Source organism: Lathyrus oleraceus, chromosome 2, assembly GCF_024323335.1.
Source record: "Lathyrus oleraceus cultivar Zhongwan6 chromosome 2, CAAS_Psat_ZW6_1.0, whole genome shotgun sequence".
Taxonomy (NCBI): domain Eukaryota; kingdom Viridiplantae; phylum Streptophyta; class Magnoliopsida; order Fabales; family Fabaceae; genus Lathyrus; species Lathyrus oleraceus.
Genome location: NC_066580.1, coordinates 349,193,113 through 349,216,529, shown reverse-complemented (window position 1 = coordinate 349,216,529; position 23,417 = coordinate 349,193,113). Strand labels below are relative to the sequence as shown.

The 23,417-nt window shown below is 37.7% G+C and overlaps 1 protein-coding gene across 1 annotated transcript in view; it reads right to left on the bottom strand.

The window, feature by feature from the left end:
* Positions 1 to 281: 281 nt before the first annotated feature.
* LOC127123219 (acetyl-coenzyme A carboxylase carboxyl transferase subunit beta, chloroplastic-like) overlaps positions 282 to 23,417 on the bottom strand; it is a 33,546-nt gene continuing 10,410 nt past the window's right edge. Inside the window, exon 2 of the mRNA XM_051053460.1 lies at positions 282 to 933. Coding sequence (XP_050909417.1) covers positions 282 to 933 — 652 coding nt within the window. The remainder of the gene's footprint in view (positions 934 to 23,417) is intronic.

Below are 23,417 nucleotides of genomic sequence, written 5' to 3'. Positions count from 1 at the left end.
TCGGCGACCGAACACACTACGCAGAGTTAGCCGGGGGTCCACTGCCCGGTCAGCGAGAACGGGGGTTCAATGGGATCTAGAGAAAGCATGTCTTTATCCATATGATCATTCAAAGATTCCTCTTCTGAACCCAATTCTTTAATTGAATCCAATTTAATAGGATCCACAGAAACCATGTCTTCATCCAAACGATCTTTTGAAGATTCCTCTTCCGAACCCAATTCTTTAATAGAATCAAATTTAATGGGATCCACATAAACCATGTCTTCATCCATAGGATTCTAAGTATCTCGATCAATCGAAAGGTCGATTCTATCTGAACTGCTCATTTTCAAATTCTCGCCACAGTGTTCGCAAATATTCATTTTGGGTCGGAAAAATTGCTTAAAATTTAGTCCATAACAAGTTTGGCATTGAACCCATAAACGAGCTAATTTTTCCATACAATTGGGATCTCTATAATCTATTGGAACAAAAGTACTCTTCTCTCTATTTCTACGACATATCTCACTATATCTCTCACATATATCCTTTATATTAGTCTCATATATATCATCTCGATCGTATATACCATATATATCATTTGTATCATTTGTATCTGATATATCATTTGTATCATTTATATCTGATATATCGTTTGTACCATTTGTATCATTTGTATCAGATATATCATTTGTATCATTTGTACCTGATATATCATTTGTACCAATTGTATCATTTGTATTTGATATATCATTTGTATCATTTATATCTAATATAAAAAATGGATCGTATATCTCATTTGTATCATTTGTATCGGATATATCAAATGGATGATATATCCCATTTGTATCTTTTGTATCATTTGTATCTGATATATCATTTATATCTGATATATCATTTATGCTCCTTATTAAAATTATAATAGTACTTTGGACCTTATCGCAAATGTCACTATTAAAGTCAATATCCTCACAGATTTAATAACGAAGATAACTCTCAATGCAACGATTAATGCTATTAGTCCATTTATATTTAGTAATATTAATATCATTAGTATCATAAGCATAATATATGTCATATATATTGCTATTACTATCCCTAACTGAATTTTTTTTATGAGATAATAAATTATCTATGTTGCTGACATCTGCTAAAGAATCAACATGACTATAACTAGAATTTTCACTATTTTTCTTCTAGCTATCAATATTATTATCCATATCAGTTAAACTAGATGGGTCTTTATTTACACCGTTATTTTCAATAGGACCAAAACTATCTATTGATTTACTTAAACCACACATGTATTCTAAACCCCTATTAAACATCATTGAATTGAACCACTTTCTTTGCATAGATCTTTCTTTTTTTCCTCTATTTACATGAAAATATTATAGATGAATAGTAATTGGATGATGTAGCGGGAAATTCATGAACATCAAGCTATTGACAAGCTAGATATCAATTAACAAGAGTCGTCACCGCTCTTTTATTATTTCCAAGGGAAAAGGGAAAAAGTACGAACAAAACCCAAATAGTAAGAAGTTTTCAAATAAAAACTAATAAAAGTCAGAGATCACAGGTAAGGGGGTTGGTTATACAGAGCGAAGGTGTTAGCATCCAAAGTGTCCTAGGTACTCCTAGGGAGCCCTTTTTGTGTGCATATGTATTTTGTATGAAGTGATGTTTACAAATAAATAGAATGGGGGGATGAGAAAATAATTCATTAACTATATTTTTGTGTTTGACAAGACCTTCGGACTTGTGCCTACGTACCAACATAAAAATGAGGGATCAAAACCTCGTAGTTCGTGCTATAAATTTCAAAGTGAGTATGTTGGTTTTCACAAAAATTTGGCTTGAAAGGCACATAGGCCTAAAATGATTTGAATGAGTTACTTCTTTTTTTGGACTTTTTGAAGATTTAAGTCAAATATAGTTAAGTTTGATTTAAGAAAATAAGTTTGAAAATGCAATAACGTAAGGCCAAAGTTTCTACCTTTTGCAAAAGTGGTCAAAGTTTAGAACAAAAATAATTCACACAAAGAAAAATTTGAAAGTGGAGGGAGAGATTTTGAAATTAAAGAAATGGGGAGAAGATGAAGAAATTACCCTATGCACAAAAATTTAAAAGTTTAAAGTTGAAAAGATCTGACCAAATGGGAGCAATCCAATAGACAAGTATGTCAATAGAAACCCAAAATTTCCTTGGACTTTTTAGAATTAAGCAACACACAAATGCATAATCATATCAATCTTTAAGAGCAAAGGCATCAAATAAAGATGGCCTCATCCAAGCTTATCCACTTCAGAGATCTTCTTCAAAATAGCTTATGTAGCAGATGAATTCCACAAGTCACAAGTTCAACATAACAACTTAGCAATGATCAATGCTGCAGATGAATCTGGAGAGATCTTGAATGATGTATCAGATGAATTCAAACTTGTAAGTTCTTGGTTATTCAATAAATTGGCGTTGGCCAAGTCCATTAGCAAAGGAATGTTGCCTAAATCCTAAGTCCAATTGGGCATGATCAAAACAACAGTCCACTCAAAAGTCTTTTAGGGTTTTTGTTATTATTATGTGTATTCATGGTCAAAGTGAAGGAGAAGAGCGATCCATAACGCAGCGGAATTTAAAATTTCTCCTTTAGTGATCCTTATGAATGGGCATGATCAGTGATAGAATCGTTACCTCTTGTGGCGATTGTAACCTTTGATGCAGATCTACAGAGCAATCACGAACATTGAACGATGACAACGCCTCTACTCAGTCCACACGAACGGATTCCTTCAATCTCAGTGCTAGCTGCTACGAATGAAGGCTTTGAGTGAGTGAGAGAGAGAGAGAGAGAGAGAGAGAGAGAGAGAGAGAGAAACGAAATTGCAACTGCACAAATGCTTCTACGCAAGGACTTGTGTGGGCTGCAAGCTAAAAATCCCACTCAAGTGTATGTGGCCCATATCTTATAATATGCCAAAATCACTTAAGCGCGTGGTACCTTACCCTATTTCGTATTCTACTTAAGTACACTGTACCTTACGATGTTCTACAATTCACTTAAGGGCACCGTACATTACGGTATTCCTTAGTTACTCTATCTCTCATCAATCCGTCCTTTTGTGTGTGACCCTGTAGGTTTTCGCGACATTGGCAATTATATTAAATCACGTATTTAACATAATAAACAGTGAGCGGTATCTAGCAACACATCACGGCTACCTAAGACACGAAAATGTCATATGATCTGACAAATCCTTTTGTGATAATACTTATGTGTACAATTACCCTTTTTCCCCTATGTCTATATTGAACACAAGGCATAGACCGTGTCATCCTTGTCCAGTTCAATATTGGGCCCATAGATATTTATCCTGTTACGCAGGATGGGCAAATTCCATCTAGGTCACTCATGTCCCTTAGCATGCTTCGTGGAGTACCCATCAACTGTCTTTATGGTCATCTAGTTACGGATAATGTTTGATCAGTAATAAGACACTCGACTCTACATCTAGGGTCCATAATGGTTTTAGGTCGAAGGGTGGTATACACCATTATCACCATGAGAATAACTTATGACACTTTGCATAACATTCTATATAGTATTCTCATAGCGGGTCAATCTAGTATAAACATTACTCTTAATATTCATACCTATGTTTAAGACTTGATAACTCCTTATCCATGATCCATGAGATGTGATCATCAGTCTATATAGATAATAGTCTTAATGCTTTAATGTTATCCCACTTCACAATAAAGCTCGACTACGGATACTTTAAGAATAGTGTCCTTATGTTTAATGTGATCTCATGATTAAGTCACACTTGATTCATTAAACGGACTAGCTATTCTAGGGACTTTATTAAACAAACATAATAAAGAAAAAGCCTTTTATTATTAATAAATAATTCGATACAAGTACCAAAAGTATTGGCCTCTAGGGCTTACACCAACACAAAGACCAATCAAACAAACAAAGCAACAAAGTATATCACACAATATTGTCCAAGTGGACAAAGTGAAAATTGCATTAACATAAACAATTAGAATGATATGTATAATGGCAAATGATAATAAAGTGCTAAAAATAAATTGCATTAAAAGTAAAAGCTTGAAAGTAAAAGTTAATAGTTAGTGAGTTTGTAGTTAGTTTTGTTTTGCTTTTCGATTTCAAGACATTCTTTGGAGAACACTCAATCCAATTGCCACAAGCATGGATCCTTGAACCAAAACATCTTCCAAAGAAAGGAAAGAAGGCCAAGTTTCCACGCAATATCATGGAAGAGGGGAGACTTACAATCTCACTAACTAGAATGTTTATGCCTTTTATGTCACAAATTTAGCGTTATGTTAAGCAATCGTAATTGGACTTATGTAGAAGTCACAACTATTCGAGACCGGGCAATAGATTTTGGTGTTAATGTATGTTGGAGACATAATATTATGAACTATGCTCATTAAACATACCACACACAAAAAATATGCAAAGTTGTGGCCTAATCTCATCCATACTCATGTTAATCTTTCAATCAACTAGCAGTAGGACTTTGAGATGTCATTGGCCAATTGAAATGAATGAATGCAGAAGGGGAATTAGATGAAGAGGGAAAGGGATGAATGAGATCACAATTTGGTCAAAGGAGGACTTTTACCAAATTAATATTATTCATTCATTTTGGGAGATGGAATGTACATTCCATCAATCCCCTAAATCCAATAATATTAACTTGATAAAGTTAAATCAACCTTGACCAAGGCCCAACAACAAATAAGAAACTCAATTAAGTCAATCCAAATGGTCAACACAATTAAAATGACATTTATTCAATTAAAAATAGTAAAATAATGCATTAAATTTAAATATGTTTTTCCCAAATCCTAAAATCTCATCAAAACACCAAATAAATGACCATGAGATTTATCATAGGTCAAACAAGGTCAAAGTACCTTGGATAAAAAAATTCATAATTTTTGGACACTTAAAAATATTTTTAAATAATTAAAAACAAATGAAAAATCTATTAATTCATGAAAAATATTAATAATGATCCAAAAAATAATTTTAATTCAGAATATGAAAGAGAAAAATATTTGAATTTTTTTGGTGAAAGTCCCATATTTTTTGGATCAATATTAAATTTATTATGAATTATTGAAGAAAATGGAATTAAATGGAAATTCAAAAAAATGCTAAAATACGTGGACCATAAGATCTCCCTCATTAATTGAGGTGGAAGATCTGATGATCCAGAGCGCGCGTTCCACTAATGCCTTAGTCAACAGCACTGTAACATGAGTAATCACAATGCACGACTAAGATTAAAACGTGGAAGTTGGATCACACGGTTTAGACCAAAGACACCTCATCATTGGAGCCAGAGCTCCGGTTGTCTTCTCCGGCGAGCTTCGTCGGACTGGTCATCATGAACCATCACCAAAATTTCAAACAGGGACATGATTTTAAAGAGAAAACATCACTGAGCACGAATATCACCTCCATTTCTTCCAATTCCAACTATATTGAGAGATATATGGAATTAAAAAATGAGGTTCATGATCTGAGTTGCTTCGATTTATCCTCAAAGCAACTCAAACACCTTGCCTACATTGGTAGGACTTTAGACAACACAAGAATCAATGGAATTGAGCAAGAATCAAGGAGAATCGAAGAGAATAAATTTTCTGTAAATTACCTTCAATGGAGGTCTGAGCTTGCTAGATCTTGACCTGAATCGTGCTTTGCTTCACTTCAATTTCTTGCAGAAGAGGAATGGAAAGGCTTAGAATCAACGGACTCCTGGAGAATTGAATTCCAAAACAGTGGAGATTCAAGCTCAAATTCAAATAATTTATCAGGGCTATCCTCTTAATGTGAAGGGTTTTCAATGGAGATTCAAAGCTGGCGCAGTGTGTGTGTTAATTCTGAGCATAAGGGCTTCAATTTATAGAGAAATTGAATGATATTTGCACACTCAGTTTCACTTTCCAAAATTGGAAAATGATGAAAGCATGATGCATGGGCGCGCATAGGCCCATGAAATGATTGTTTGAAAGTCCAAAATGAAGTTCAAATGCTTTGGAGATGGATTGGATTGCAAGGCAATTGAGCATTGTCATTTGATGTTTGATCCATGCCAATGATATCAGCCTGTTTAAGCCATGTGCAGCCTATGCATTTCTCATCCAAAATGTATGAATTTAGGTCTTTGGAAAGGCGAGATCAAGACGAACAAGTTTGGTGTTGAACACTTTCTCATTTGGAGCTTAGAACTTGGAGATATTTGAGGTGGAAGTTTGGAAAAATTTGACATATCAAAATTTTTCTAAGTGTCAAGCCATATGTCTCAATATTCCATCTTGCTTAACTTTTCATAGGAGCTTTAAATGAGAAAAGTGTCTTCATAAAAGTTGTATCTCTCTCAAAGACCTTCAAAATGGTCACCAATTTCATGTCATTTGGATTTGAAATGATAGAGTTATGCATTTTTGAAGTTTGGCAAAATCACTTGATCAATGGTATAGGTCAAAAGTGACCTATAATGTAGCCTCATATCACATGTTCAAAGAAGTTGAATTATCTCTCACTCAAAACATCAAAGTTGAAGTAGACACATTGAATTTGATTGTGAAACTTGGAAATCTTTCATCTCATAAAAATTGAGCAAGTTATGGCCGTGGGAAGTTGACTTTCAAATTAGGGTTTAGACAAAATGACCTATAATGTTTCAACATAGAAAATGATTTTCCAAGAAAAACTAGCTCTAGGTCTCAACATGAAAGTTTTTTAGAATGTAATTTAGAGTAAGTTTTCTCTTGGAATCATTTTCATATGGTAAAAATTATAGGAGATAGGGTCTAGGGAGACCTAGTTTTGATCAGATGAATTCATCTGGCCAACCACCATCAACCAACTTGCTAACTTCCAATTCTCTTGACATTCATTGCTCATGGTAGATCATATATGCATAAGATTATGAAATTTGAAGTTTCCCTTGAGAAATTTGATCAATTGGTGGGATAGCTTGTTGGAGAAGTTACTCAAGATACCCAGTCAAACTAGGGTTTCCAAGACAAATCACCCTCAAGCTCTTGAAGCAAACTTGATCAATATAACATGTAGAGATCATTAGGACTCATATATACAACTCATAACCATTCTTGTATCAATTCTTGGGTGTGCTCTTTGTTCATGAGGGTCTCAAACCCTAGATGTGATCAATGAATCAATGAGATCATGCCCTACCTACAAAAAGAGTTAGATAGATGCAAAGACATATTTTTGGTATTTTGGTTAGTAAAATGATAATATACAAGTATGATATAATCTCAAAGTGCTTGGTGATCTCTCCCAAAACAAACCCAATGAAAGAGGGGTAAGGAGGATGCCAAGGTATGATCCCGATGCTAATGTTTATGATGAAATGCATGAGGGATCTTAGGGTCAAAATTGGGGTCTTACAGCTGCCCCTATTTAAGGACATTCTAACTGAGGAGGAGAAGGTTAAAATCTTCATTTCAACTCAGTAGAATGGGCTTAAATAACAACATAGAGAAACGAATTTTGGTCCCTAAGAGACCTCATGATGCATATGATGTGAATGCAAAAGTTAATGCTTTGTGGGGAAATGTTGCCACAAAGGAAAAGAAATCAGAGAGACCAAAAATTCGCAGGAGTATAATGCATTCCATAAGGAAAACTCACTGAGGAGACAGAGACTTTGGGGGGAATAAAAAAGGGTGTTGCGTAGGCCAAGCTATAACTTAAAACTACTGGAGACTCAAGGAAATCCATACAAAATGGAAAGACTCACCCGGGGAAACAAACAACATCTGCAGGGAATACGAATAAGTTAGGATAAAACTGAAATAATCGACTCGTGCAGGGAAAAGCGATTTCACTAAGGAAAAACACACTCAACTCAACTGGGGAAGAAATAAACTTCGACACAGGAGGAGAAGAAATCTATTATCTACTACCTATTACTAGGTAAGGAGATAATAAAGATCTGACAGAGAGAACATCCGTCACCGGTTAAGATGAACATATCAAGGATGACTCACTGAGGAAAAGCCAAGAGGGAGTATTCATTACCGATTACTGAGTAAGAATAGCCTTGCTGGGAAAAACTACAGGAAATAGGATTTACAACTACCAGTTACTGGGCAGAAGACCAAAAGGTGAGAGTATCTGTCATCTGTTAGGATGAACATATCAAGGATAAACTCAACAGGGAAGAAAATCTATCACCGGTTAAGATGAACATATCAAGGATATACTTTCCTGGGGATGTTAAGGAGGATACCCGTCATCGGTTAGGATGAACATATCAAGGATATACCAACTGAACAAAAAAAAGGGAATTACATCTATCAAAAACTGGATAGAAAACCGTCAAAGAGAAAAATCTGTCACCGGTTGGGATGAACATATCAAGGATTCACTCTGCGAGGGGACAAAGTAGGATTTACAACTACCGGTTACTGGGTAGAAGACCAATCAAAGAGAAAATCCGTCACCAGTTAAAGTGAACATATCAAGGATAGACTCTGAAAAGGGGAATAAAAGTAGGGATTACAACTACCGGTTACTGGATAGAATACCACAGAAGAGAAAATCCGTCACCGGTTAAAGTGAACATATCAAGGATAGACTCCGCTCAGGGGAACAATAGGATTTACAACTACTGGTTACTGGGTAGAAGACCAACAAGGAGAAGATAACCCGTCATTGATTAAGATGAACATATCAAGGATTAACTTTCTGAGGAACCAAAATAGGAATTACAACTACCTTTTTACTGGGTAGAATACCAAAAGAAGAGAATATCCGTCACTGGTTAAAGTGAACATATCAAGGATATACTTCTGTGGGGGAAGGAAGGATATCCGTCACCTGGGTAAGATGAACATATCAAGGATATACTTTCAGGGGACTCTACTGAGGAGACCAAAATGTACTTTTGTCGGGTATTAGGCAAGAAGTAATGAACTGCCAACTAAGAAGAATACTACCAGTTACTGGATAATATACTCTTAGGGGACCAAAATATTTATCTAGGTAAGAGCTAGAAAGAAAACGGTCAATCAAGACTCACCCTAATGAGGATATAACTCAAAGGGAGTAATTCCATCCAGAAAATTTACTGGAGAGGAAACTGAAATAACAATCATCCATGAGGAAACAAACTCAGTGGGGAAACAGAGAAAGGTTAAAGTCTTTTCTGCTTAGGGGCTGACACTCTACAATAAAAAGAGGACATACACCAGATTTGGGTATGGGGATAAAGTACCGGCATAACAGAGAATGAAAATCTCAAATCAAATCAAATATGAAGATGTAGGAAATGCAAATCATGAATTTATATGAATGTATATGTATATGTATATATGGTGATTATGCTGACAAAACGATCACGAAGGATACAAAGGTGTCTTAAAGAATCGAACCACCGGTACAATCCTCGATCAATCCATAAAAATCATGGAGACAAACTGCTGAAGAACAGAGAGATCAACATCCCAAAGGCTCAACCCTTGCTGGGGAAGGAGATCTGCTGAGGATAAAACATCTAGACTGTAGGGAATTTTAGGTTAACACCATAAAATGGGAGACAACCCTACTGGGGGAAGAATCAACATAAAGCTGCTCAGAAACCAGGAGAACACTCTGATTGGGAGCAAAGATAGAATGATTGGTGGGGACACCAAAGCGATCTACTGGGGAAAGATCAAACATCTTCTGATGATGATCTATCTGCTGAGGAAACACGAACTCCGCTGGGGAGGGCCGAAACTCTGTTGGGGATAAAGACATGCCGCAACCAACTCAGCTGGGGAAAAAGAAAATAAGCTCCAAATGGGGATCAAACATTCTGCTGAGGAACTGAATCAACACAAACGTCTAGGGATACCCGAAGAGTTAACTGCTTGGGGAACCTCAGATGCTTCACATTTAAGAACTTGCTTCTTACTGAAATGCTGTTGATATTCTTTTTACTTGCTTTGGAAAAGTTCTTGCTTTAATATATATTAAATAAAACTTTATTTGATTTAAAAATTTAATTTTAAAATGATCTTAACAAAAATTTAAAACTATTGACTGAAGTAAATAGGTATAGGAACAATTGGATAAAGGCTCAACTCTATTTAATAGAATGGTAGTTTGTAAATGACAAGACTCCATAGATTTTACAACGTTGAAAATGGTAATTTACATGGAAAAGGGTTACATTGAATGCAAATGATCCTTAATCTTTCTACCAACTCTTGATATCCAATGTGCTCTTGACCGCTGCTGGAGATGAACTTATGTCAACCCTTGTGCTCAAACAAATCTTCAAAGATCACTGAAGATCAGTAGAATGTAGTTACTTGCCATAATCCCTAATTTTTGCATAAGTTGCCCCAAGGTGGGGTACTCAACTTATCGGGAAATCATTTATGTTTTTATGTCTCTAATTTTTGCCTGGATCGCCCCTTCGAGTTTTCAATCCATCGAGACGCTCATTTTTGCCTAAGCCGCCCTTTCGGGTTTTCAACTTAGTGAGTTGTTCTTTTATTCTTTAGGCGAAGTATTTCTTGACTGCATCTGCGTTCAAAGGACGAGTGAACTCTTCACCATCCATAGTCGTAATAATCAAGGCGCCGCCTGAAAAGGCTCTCTTGACAACATATGGGCCTTCATAATTGGGAGTCCATTTTCCTCTAGAATCTGGCTTGAACGATAAAATCTTCTTGAGCCCAAGGTCACCTTCTCTGAACACATGAGGTTTGACCTTCTTATTAAAAGCTTTCTTCATCCTCTACTGATACAACTGACCATGACACATGGCAGTTAACCTCTTCTCTTCAATCATATTCAACTAGTTAAACCTAGTCTGGCACCATTCAGCTTCAGTCAACTTGGCTTCCATGAGCACACGCAACGAAGGAATCTCAACCTCTACGGGGAGCACTGCTTCCATACCATATACAAGAGAGAAATGGGTTGCCCCTGTTGAAGTGCAGACGGATGTTCGATACCCATGCAAAGCAAAAGGGAGCATCTCATGCTAATCCTTATACGTGACAACCATCTTCTGGATAATCTTCTTGATATTCTTGTTCGCAGCTTCAAGAGCCCCATTCATCTTGGGTCTATAGGGAGAAGAATTATGATGTGCAATCTTGAAGTCTTTGCAAAGAGCTTCCACCATATTGTTATTCAAGTTCAATCCATTATCAGTAATGATCTTACTTGGCACACCATCACGACATATAATCTGATTCTTGATAAACCTTACAACAACTTGCTTGGTTACATTTGCATACGATGCCGCTTCAACCCATTTTGTGAAGTAGTCAATTGCCACCAAAATGAAACGATGTCCATTCGAAGCTTTGGGTTCAATAATCCCAATCATATCAATTCCCCACATGGAGAAAGGCCATGGGGAAGAGATAACATTCAATAATGTCGGAGGAACATGAATCTTATCAGCATAAATTTGACACTTGTGGCATTTCTTCACAAACTTGCAACAGTCAGATTCCATTGTCAGCCAATAGTAACTTGCTAGCAAGATCTTCTTCGCCATTGCATGTCCATTGGAATGAGTACCAAAGGAACCTTCATGCACTTCGGTCATCAACAAGTCTGCTTCGTGTCTATCCACGCATCTGAGCAAAACCATGTCGAAGTTTCTCTTGTACAGTATTTCACCATTCAAGTAGAAATTACCGACTAATTTTCTCTAAGTCTTCTTATCTTTCAAAGATGCCTCAGGCGGGTAAATCTGACTTTGGAGGAAACACTTGATGTCGTAATACCACGGTCTCTCATCCTTGATCTCTTCAATAGCAAACACATGAGCTAGCCTATCAAGACACATTACAGATAAGTTGGGAACTTCATTCCAATACTTTACAACAATCATTGATGCCAATGTTGCAAGAGCGTCTGCCATCCGGTTTTCATCTCGAGGGATATGATGAAACTCAACCTTTGTAAAGAAGGTTAAAATCCACCTCGCATAATCTCTATATGGTATTAAATCAGGTTTATTTGTCTCTCATTCTCCTTTGATCTGATTCACAACCAAAGCCGAATCACCGAAGACATCCAAATATTTGATTCTAAGATTCATGGCCTCTTCAAGCCCTATGATGCAAGCTTCATATTCTTCCATATTGTTTGTACACTTGAAAGTCAATCTGGCTGTAAATGGTAGATGCATGCCTTGAGGAGTAATAATCACTACCCCAATGCAATTTCCATATTGATTAACATCTCCATCAAATACCATGCCTCAACGGGAACCAGGTTCTGGCCCTTCATCTAGCAATGGTTCATCACAATCTTTCATTTTCAGTACAAAATCTCTTCATCAGGAAAATCATATTGCACTGACTGATAATCTTCAATTGGTTGGTGAGCCAAATGGTCAGCCAAGATACTACCTTTGATCTCTTTCTGAGATCAATATTCTATGTCATACTCTGATAACAACATCTGCTAACGGGCAATTCTCCCAGTTAAAGCAGGCTTCTCAAATATATACTTGATTGGATCAATTTTGGATATCAACCAAGTAGTATGATTCAACATATACTGACGCAAACGCTTAGCAACCCAAGCCAATGCGCAACAAGTCTTCTCAAGCATTGAATACCGAGTCTCACAGTCGGTGAATTTATTACTGAGATAGTAGATTGCAAATTCTTTCTTCCCAGTCTCATCTTGCTGACCAAGAACACTACCCATACTCTCTTCTAGCACAGTCAAATACATGATCAACGGTCTTCCTTCAATAGGTCGAGACTAAATCGGAGGCTCAAGCAGATATTCTTTGATAATGTCAAATGTTTTCTGGCAGTCTTCGGTCCAATCACAAGACTGATCTTTCTAAAGAAGCTTGAATATAGGTGCACATGTGGCAGTCATGTGGGGAATGAATCTGGAAATATAATTCAAGCGGCCGAGAAAACCTCTGACTTGCTTCTCAGTTTTGGGCGCATGCATCTCTTGTATTGCTTTGACCTTGGCAGGATCAACTTCAATACCCTTCTCGCTGACAATAAATCCCAACAACTTACCATAACGAACACCAAAAGTACACTTATTGGGATTCAAACGGAGTTTATACTTCCGCAAACGCTGGAATAGCTTCAACAAATGCTCAACATGTTCCTCTTCATCAATTGATTTAGCAATCATGTCGTCGACATAAACTTCAATCTCTTTATGCATCATATCATGAAAAAGAGTAGTCATTGCTCTCTGGTAAGTTGCACCAGCATTCTTTAGACCAAAAGGCATCACTCTATAACAGAATGTTCCCCAGGGTGTAATGAATATGGTCTTCTCCATATCCTCAGGTGCCATTTTAATTTGATTAGATCCGGAAAATCCATCCATAAACGAAAAGACTTTGAATTTAGCAGTACTGTCTACCAACATATCAATGTGTGGCAGAGGGAAATCATCTTTCAGACTGGCTTTATTCAAATCTCTATAGTCAACACACATGCGGACTTTTCCATCTTTCTTTGGCACAGGCACAATGTTGGCCACCCATTATGGATACTCAACGGTCACAAGGAAACCAACATCAATCTGCTTCTGAACTTCCTCTTTGATCTTCACAGCCATATCAGGGTGCGTTCTTCTCAACTTCTGCTTGACTGGAGGGCATTCTGGCTTCAATGGCAATCTATGCTCCACAATATCAGAATCCAACCCAGGCATGTCTTGATAGGACCAAGCAAACACATCTGAATATTCTCGAAGAAGATCAATCAACCCCTTCTTAGCATTTGGACACAGTCGAGACCCAATCTTGACTTCCTTTACATCATCTTCGGAACCCAAGTTAACTAGCTCAATCTGTTCTTCAAACGGCTGAATAATCTTCTCATCTTTCTCAAGAAGACGAGACAATTCCTCACTCACCTCTATATCACTTTCCTCCTCGGCTTCAAACACAAGGAATTTAAAACTTGGAGAAGGAGAAGGATCATTGTATTCAATGTGGTTAGGAACCAACCTGCATAATGATTTGATATTTTGATTTTAGAGAAGTGAATTTGTGACCAAATATTATGCAAATGGACAATTATATTGTTTATTTATGTTTTTTGTGATTACCATTTTCAGAATAAAGCAAAAAGTAGAAAACAAAACATCAAAGATGTGGATGAATAGAATTAATTTTATTGATGATCAATTTAAAATGCCCAACAATGTTCACTTCTCCCTTAGGCATAGGAGAAGAATTTTAAAATATAAAAGTAATTACTTAGATCGATGCAAAATAACAGGAATATCAACAGCAGTCCAATTGTTGCATGTCTGTCCATGCGTCACAAAATTGGTGCAGTCTTCCTCTTCATTGTCCTCTAGCACAACAGTTAAGTGTTGTTCATTCCCATGAATGAACCCTCTGCTACGGAAGGTGAGTTGCATCTCTTCAGACCTGACGATTGATGAGCCTTTCTGGAACCCCAAACCATTTCTTCCTTTGTTCTCGGCGACCTCTACCACACGCCCCCACTAATCAACAGGACCTTCTTCAACAATCTTTTGAGCATCTTTCAGAGAGGACATAGGTGCCCCAACTCTCTTCTCAGTAGCAATAGATAAGGCTTGGAACGGAGTTCAACCTAATCCTCAGCTTCTACATATGAAAAAGATGACAAATGGCTAACCAACAACGCTTTCTCACCTCCCACAATCACCAACTTGCCATTCTTGACAAATTTGAGCTTCTGATGCAGAGTGGAAGTAACAGCCCCTGCCTCATGAATCCATGGCCTTCCCAATAAACAACTATAGGCCGGGTGAATATCCATTACCTGGAAAGTAATTTGAAAGTCCCTTGGACCTATCTTGACTAGAAGGTCCACTTCTCCAATGACTGTCTTGCGCGAGCCATCAAAGGCTTTGACAATTACTCCACTGTACCTCATGGAAGCTCCTTGATAAGATAACTTTGACAATGTTGATTTTGGAAGCACATTGAGTGACGACCCAATATCAACTAGCACATTTGACAAAGCATCTTTATTTCAATTCATCGAGATGTGCAAAGCCAAATTATGATTCCTTCCCTCCTCAGGGAGTTCTTCGTCGCAAAAGCTCAAATTGTTGCATGAAGTGATGTTAGCCACAATATGATCAAATTGAGCTACAGTAACATCCTGCTCCATGTATGCCTGTTCAAGAACTCTCTAGAGTGCTTCTCTGTGCGCTTTAGAATTTAAGAGCAGAGACAACACAGAATTCTTTGAGGGGGTCTGGAGCAGTTGCTCAACCACGTTAAATTCACTCCTCTTGATCAGTCGGAGTACCTCATCATCATCACTATTGGCTTTCAAATTGCTGGATTCACCAGACTTATCCTTTGAACAGCCCACTGGATCTACAATAGGCACCTCAGCCTTCTTACCAATAATCAATTCTTCTTTATTCTCCGGGAACACCGGTCCAAAAACTCGACCACTGCGGGTCACCTTCATAACATCTGCAATGCTCACTACTGAACTGGTCATAGGCAACATGACCTCTTGACCATTCTCCACCATCGTAGCATTGTATTGATACGGTACAACCTTATCAGATGCGTACGGGTCCGGTCCCGCCAACCGTATTACCAACGGCGAAACTGATCTATTGCTGACGTTCTTGCTGCTATCGTATTGAATCACCAACCACTCTGGTTGCTTGAAAACGGGAGCAATGACATTAACATCGTCATCTATATGACGAGATTGAACAATCTGGATCATGCCTTCATCCATCAGACGCTGGATGTCCCTTTTCACGACAACACACCCTCTTGGGTTCACACTACAAATATCACAACCTTCGTGATCATGTTCACAGTCACTCACCAAACAGATATCTTTGTGCATCTGCACCAAAGATCTTCGGATAAACCGGACATCAAAAACCTTCTATTTACCAGGACAACCATCCATCATGTTTACTGAGGTATTCCCATGAGCGGGCAAAGGAATAGCTTTCACATTAGGCGCGTGGTCTTCAAAAGACACCATGCCACTCTTCATAAGCTTTTACACCTCGTATTTCAGCGGATAACAGTTCTCAATATCGTGCCCAGGTGCACCCTGGTGAAAAGCACAGCAAAGTTTAGGTTTATACCACCATGGAAGTGGTTTTGGGATCTGCGGTGGATTCCTCGGTTGAATCAAATTCTTGAGGACTAAAGATGGGTAGAGTTCTGCATACGACATAGGAATCGGGTTAAAAGAGACCTTCTTCCTCTCGAACTTCTGTTGCTGGTGATGATTGTTGTTGGAATTGTTGTTGTAGGTGTTTGTTCTTTGTTGCAATTGTTGTTGTTGACGTTGATTTTAATACTGATGTTATTGGTGTTGTATTGGTGTTGTTTGTTGATTTGAAAATACTAGAATAACGGAAGACACTTGATGATGATGATGTTGACGGGGTGGTGGATTTCTTCTTGCTTGAGGCCTCCTCTGTCTCCCACTAGTTATTGCGTTGGTCTCATTATCCTTCCTCTTACTGAAACTACTCCCATACTTCTTGCTAGTTGATGATTCATCTTTTGACAATCGTCTTTCATGGACCCCTTCTTCAAGTCTCATCCCCATATTTACCATCTCGGTAAAATCACTGGGGGCACTGGCAATCATGCGTTCATAGTAAAATGAACTCATGGTTTTCAGAATGATTTTCGTCATCTCCTTCTCCTCCAAAGGAGGAGTGGTCTGGGCAGCCAACTCCCTCCAACGCTGGGCATACTCTTTGAATGTCTCCTTATCTTTCTGAGACATGGACCTTAGTTGGTCCCTATCCGGCGCCATATCCACGTTGTATTTGTATTGTTTCATGAAAGCCTCTCCTAGATCATTGAAAGTGCGGATGCTTGCACTATCTAACCCCACATACCAACATAGTGCAACACCTGTCAGGCTATCATAGAAATAGTGAATCAGTAGTTGATCATTATCTGTCTGGGTTGACATCTTGCGGGCATACATCACAAGATGACTGAGTGGACAAGAGTTTCCCTTATATTTCTCAAAGTCAGGCACTTTGAATTTCACTGGGATTTTGACATTGGGCACTAAGCACAGTTCAGCAGCACTCTTCCCAAACAGATCTTTGCCTCTCAGCGTTTTCAGTTCCTTGCGCAACTCAAGGAATTGGTCGTTCATCTCATCCATCTTCTCATAGACATCCGGGCCCTCAGATGGCTCGGAATGATAGGTGGTGTCTTCTACACGCGGCAAAATGTGCACAATGAGAGGTGGCACAGACATGACTGGGCTAGATGTCGGCATGGAAGCAAAAGTGGGAGCGAAACCGTCTGGCACAAAATTAGGTGGCATTCCCCAAGGGAATCCAGCAGGCAGATTCTGAGCGAAGTGGGCGGTGGCAGCAGGCACAGTTGAGGTAACCACTTCAGAAATGACAGTCCTCGCGGAGGAGTTGCAGGTGTTGGAGAAGCTTGGCTCTGGGCAGTAAGAATTGACTCCATCATGGCAGTCAATCGGGTAATCTCCTCTTTCAAGTCTCGGTTCTCTTGCTCAAGGTATTCCATGATCTTTGGACGATTGGCTCGAGTGTTGTACCGGTGAGTCAGCTTGGATAAAGCATAGAAGAACACCAATCAGACACCTGGCAAAAACCTGCTTATGCAAATGATGCATGAAATGCAATGCTTATTTTTATTTTCCAAGGAAATTATTATATCATTTGCAAATATAAAAATTGAAATAGAAATTACAATACTTTTGATATGACCAAAAATCTCTTTTTATTTATATAAATTGGAAGGATTACACCGAGTACATTTTCAGAAACCAAAATAAAAAGATACAAGAGAAAAGGAGACTAGTCATCCTAAGGATCCCTAACAACAGTGTCAGAAGATCTGGCTGAAGGCGCGTACTTCCTTCGAATGCGACGGATCTCGGTCTCAAAAGAAGCCTTCATCCGAGTCTTCTCGAGGACAAGCTGGTCAACAATTTTCTTCCAAGCAACAGAAGACTGAGGCATGCTAGAAGATGAAACCTCTGGCTCTCTCTGTCTCTTCGTCACTCAGTCTTCAAGTAGCTCAATCAGTGCATCTTTGTCCTTAGACTCCAATAGCAACTCTTCATGCTTCTTGCTCAAAGCATGGAAACGCTCTTCCCACATATCCTTCTCTTGCTTCATCTTGATGAGCGCGTCCTCCAACTCCTCTACATCTTGGTTAGGGAGAGTTGATGGCTCAACCACAACCATAGACATAGGTCTTTCACAAGGATAAGGCATCTTCAACTCCATAGCTCTCTTCTTCACCCAAAGAGTGTAAGCTTCCAAAGCTACACAATTTCACGGACCAAGCTCGGATCTTCCTTTCCTATGCATATTATGCCAAGCATGCACAATCTTCTGCTTCAAATGTTGGGGATCTTTACCCTCTTGATAGAAAAGACCTTCTAACAAAGTGTTATTAGGCTTGTCTCTCAAGGGAAACCCAAGTTGACGACGAGCCAAAGCAGGGTTGTAGCTAATTCCCCCTTGTGTACCAATGAGAGGAACATTAGAGAATTCACCACAATTATCAATAATCTCCAAACTGCTTAAGGACGAATCATACCAAACTATATCATCATTAGTGAGAGACATAAGTCTTTAAGACCACCTTAGACATTGTTTGTTCTCCATAAAAGCAGGCGTCTGGGGAAAGTGAGAAATAAACCACTTGTACAGAAGAGGAGTACAACAGACAATCGTTCCACCACCCTTAGAATTCCTTAGATGCAGAGAAATACATATCACCCAACGAAGTAGGCCCATGATTTCCAATCAAGAAAAGTCTAATGGCGTTAACATCAACAAAACCGTCAATGTTAGGGAACAAAGCTAATCCATAGATGAGAAACACAAAGATAGCTTCAAAAGCGTCCACACTACCAGCTTGAGCAAAAGTGGTAGCTTCTTTGATGAGGAAAACAGATGGCAACCCAAATAACCCTCCTTTCTTCACCCAATGAGCCTCTATCTCAGACTTCTTCAAGTGAAGAGCTTCAGCAATAATACTAGATCGGGGGATCTCCTCCAATCCACTAAAAGGTACTCTACTAGAAACAGGTATCCCCAAAAGATGAGAATACTCCTCCAAGGTAGGCACAAGCTGAAAATTTGGGAAAGTGAAACAATGGTAGAGAGGATCATAGAACTGCACCAATACACTCAAGAGTCCTTCAACCATATCAGCAGACAAAATAGATAGAAGCTTCCCATGACGTTGTTTAAAGTCTAAGGGATCTAATACAAAAGATGCTAGCTTCCTTAACTCTTTCAAGTCGGGACATCTGAAACTGTACTTCTTAGTGTTTCTTCGTCCACAATCCATGGTCTGAAAATATTTGCAAATGATACCTTAGTTCCTTGAAATTTTTGTGTGATGAATGTTATGATGCGCATGAAATGCATGAATGCAACAATCACAAATAAGGGATCACACACAAGACAAACAAAGGTCAAGGGATGAATCAAGTCATTGTCAAGATCAATCATCCATTTTGGTGGATTATGGTTTACACCTTATCAACACCCAAGTTCCATTGATATTGACAAGACTTGATTGGATCAACCAAGAATCAAGGGTTTGTTGCAAGTCACGAGCATGATGTCCGGGTAAGAACCATCCCAAAGGAGTGAACTAAGGATAAAAACCTGTAGATCATGTTCTAAAAAGTTCCCAGAGTCCTAATTCCATCTATCGGATATTACAGGTTAAGATGACTGACTCATCGATCCATAATATTCTCAAGAGAAACTCGTCTGAGTGTAATATCGCGTAACAACTGTTATCAAGTCTACACCTGAACAATTTCTGCACTACGTCCTAAATAGGCCAAGATGGGTTAGGTGTTCTAAATTCCTCAGCTTCTCAGACCCAATTAGAGATAATCATGCCTAACCACAAATACTTGTGTGACATTTCCAAATCCAAAGGATTCTCCACTGAACAGATGGATCTCAAGCCAACTTGTTAAGGACTACTCCACACAAGTCGAACATGACTATACCATCCTCCTATCTTAATTGCACTCAAGTACGGGTTAAAACTTATCTCACCACTCAGAGATCACCAAGAACAACAAGCAGATTATATCACACGTACATATATACAAACATCACATATATACAAATATATTCACATAAAAAGTAGGCTAAACCCACTAGAGACTACTCCCCAGCAGAGTTGCCACTTAATTTCTGTAGCGGGAAATTCATGATCATCAAGCTATTGGCAAGCTAGAGATCAATTAACAAGAGTTGCCACCGAGCTTTTATTATTTCCAAGGGAAAAGGGAAAAAGTACGAACAAAACCCAAATAGTAAGAAGTTTTCAAATAAAAACTAATAAAATTCAGAGATCACAGGTAAGGGGGTTGGTTACACAGAGGGAAGGTGTTAGCACCCAAAGTGTCCTAGGTACTCCTAGGGAGCCCTTTTTGTATGCATATGTATTTTGTATAAAGTGATGTTTACAAATAAATAGAATGGGGGGATGAGAAAAGAATTCATTAATTATATTTTTGTGTTTGACAAGATCTTCGGACTTGTGCCTACGTACCAACATAAAAATGAGGGATAAAAACCTCGTAGTTCGTGCTAAAAATTTCAAAGTGAGTATGTTGGTTTTAAGAAAAATTTGGCTTGAAAGGCACAGAGGCCTAAAATGATTTGAATGAGTTAGTTATTTTTTTTGGCTTTTTTGAAGATTTAAGTCAAGTATAGTTAAGTTCATTTACAAGTTTGATTTAAGAAAATAAGTTTGAAAATGCAATAGCGTAAGGCCAAAGTTTCTACCTTTTGCAAAAGTGGTCAAAGTTTAGAACAAAAATAATTCACACAAAGAAAATTTTGAAAGTGGAGGGAGAGATTTTGAAATTAAAGAAATGGGGAGAAGATGAAGAGACTACCCTATGCACAAAAATTTAAAAGTTTAAAGTTGAAAAGATCTAACCAAATGGGAGCAATCCAATAGATAAGTACGTCAATAGAAACCCAGAATTCCCTTGGAATTTTTAGAATTAAGCAACACACAAATGCACAATCATATCAATCTTGAAGAGCAAAGGCATCAAGTAAAGATGGCCTCATCCAAGCTTATCCACTTCAGAGATCTTCTTCAAAATAGCCTATATAGCAGATGAAATCCAGAAGTCACAGGTTCAACAGAACAGCTTAGAAATGATCAATGTTGCAGATGAATTTGGAGAGATCTTGAATGATGTATCAAATGAATTCAAACTTGCAAGTGCTTGGTTCTTCAACAAATTGGCATTGGCCAAGTCCATTAGCAAAGGAATGTTGCCTAAATTCTAAGTCCAATTGAGCATGATCAAAACAACAGTCCACTCAAAAGTCTTTTAGGGTTTTTGTTATTATTATATGTATTCATGGTCAAAGACCAATCAAACAAACAAAGCAACAAAGTATATCACACAATATGGTCCAAGTGGACAAAGTAAAAATTGCATTAACATAAACAATTAGAATGATATGTATAATGGCAAATGATAATAAAGTGCTAAAAATAAATTGCATTAAAAGTAAAAGCTTGAAAGTAAAAGTTAATAGTTAGTAAGTTAGTAGTTAGTTTTGTTTTGCTTTTTGATTTCAAGACATTCTTTGGAGAACACTCAACCCAATTACCACAAGCATGGATCATTGAACCAAAACATCTTCCAAAGGAAGGAAAGAAGGCCAAGTTTCCACATAATACCATGGAAGAGGGGAGACTTACAATCTCACTAACTAGAATGCTTATTCCTTTTATGTCACAAATTTAGCGCTATGTTAAGCAATCGTAATTGGACTTATGTAGAAGTCATAAATATTTGAGGTCGGGCAATAGACTTTTGGTGTTAATGCATGTTGGAGACAGAGTATTATGAACTATGCTCATTAAACATACCACACACACAAAAATATGCAAAGGTGTGGCATAATCTCATCCTTACTCATGTTAATCTTTCAATCAACTAGCATTAGGACTTTGAGATGTCATTGACCAATTGAAATGAATGAATGAAGAAGGGGAATTAGATGAAGAGGGAAAAGGATGAATGAGATCACAAATTGGTCCAAGGAGGACTTTTACCAAATTAATATTATTCATTCATTTTGGGAGATGGAATGTACATTCCATCAATCCCCTAAATCCAATAATATTAACTTGATAAAGTCAAATCAACATTGACCAAGGTCCAACAACAAATAAGAAACTCAATTAAGTCAATCAAAATGGTCAACACAATTAAAATGGCATTTATTCAATTAAAAATAGTAAAATAATGCATTAAATTTAAATATGTTTTGTCCAAATCCTAAAATCTCATCAAAACACCAAATAAATGGCCATGAGATTTATCATAGGTCAAACAAGGTTAAAGTACCTTGGATAAAAAATTTCATAATTTTTGGACACTTAAAAATATTTTTAAACAATTAAAATCAAATGAAAAATCAATTAATTCATGAAAAATATTAATAATGATCCAAAAATAAATATTAATTCAGAATATGAAAGAGAAAAATATTTGAATTTTTTTGGTGAAAGTCCCATATTTTTTTGGATCAATATTAAATTTATTATGAATTATTGAAGAAAATGGAATTAAATGGAAATTCAGAAAATGCTAAAATATGTGGACCATCAGATCTCCCTCATTAATTGAGGTGGCAGATCTGATGATCCAGAGCGCGCATTCCACCAATGCCTTAGTCAACAATGCTGTAACATGAGTAATCACAATGCACGACTAAGATTAAAACATGGAAGTTGGATCACACGATTTACACCAAAGACACCTCCTCACCGGAGCCAGAGCTCCGATTGTCTTCTCCGGCGAGCTTCGCCGGACTGGTCATCATGAACCATCACCAAAATTTCAAATAGGGACATGATTTTTAAGAGAAAACATCACTGAGCACGAATATCACCTCCATTTCTTCCAATTCCAACTATATTGAGAGATATGTGGAATTGAAAAATGAGGTTCATTATTTGAGTTGCTTCCATTTAGCCTCAAACACCTTGCCTACATTGGTAGGACTTCAGACAACACAAGAATCAATGGAATTGAGCAAGAATCAAGGAGAATTGAAGAGATCAAATTTTCTGCAAATTTCCTTCAATTGAGGTCTGAGCTTGCTAGATCTTGATCTGAATCGTGCTTTGTTTCACTTCAATTGCTTGCAGAAGAGGAATGGAAAGGCTTAAAATCAATGGACTCCTGGAGAATTGAATTCCAAAACAGTGGAGATTCAAGCTCAAATTCAAATGAATTTATCAGGGTTATCCTCTTAATGTGAAGGGTTTTCAATGGAGATTCAAAGCTGGCGCAGTGTGTGTGTTAATTCTGAGCATAAGGGCTTCAATTTATAGAGAAATTGGAT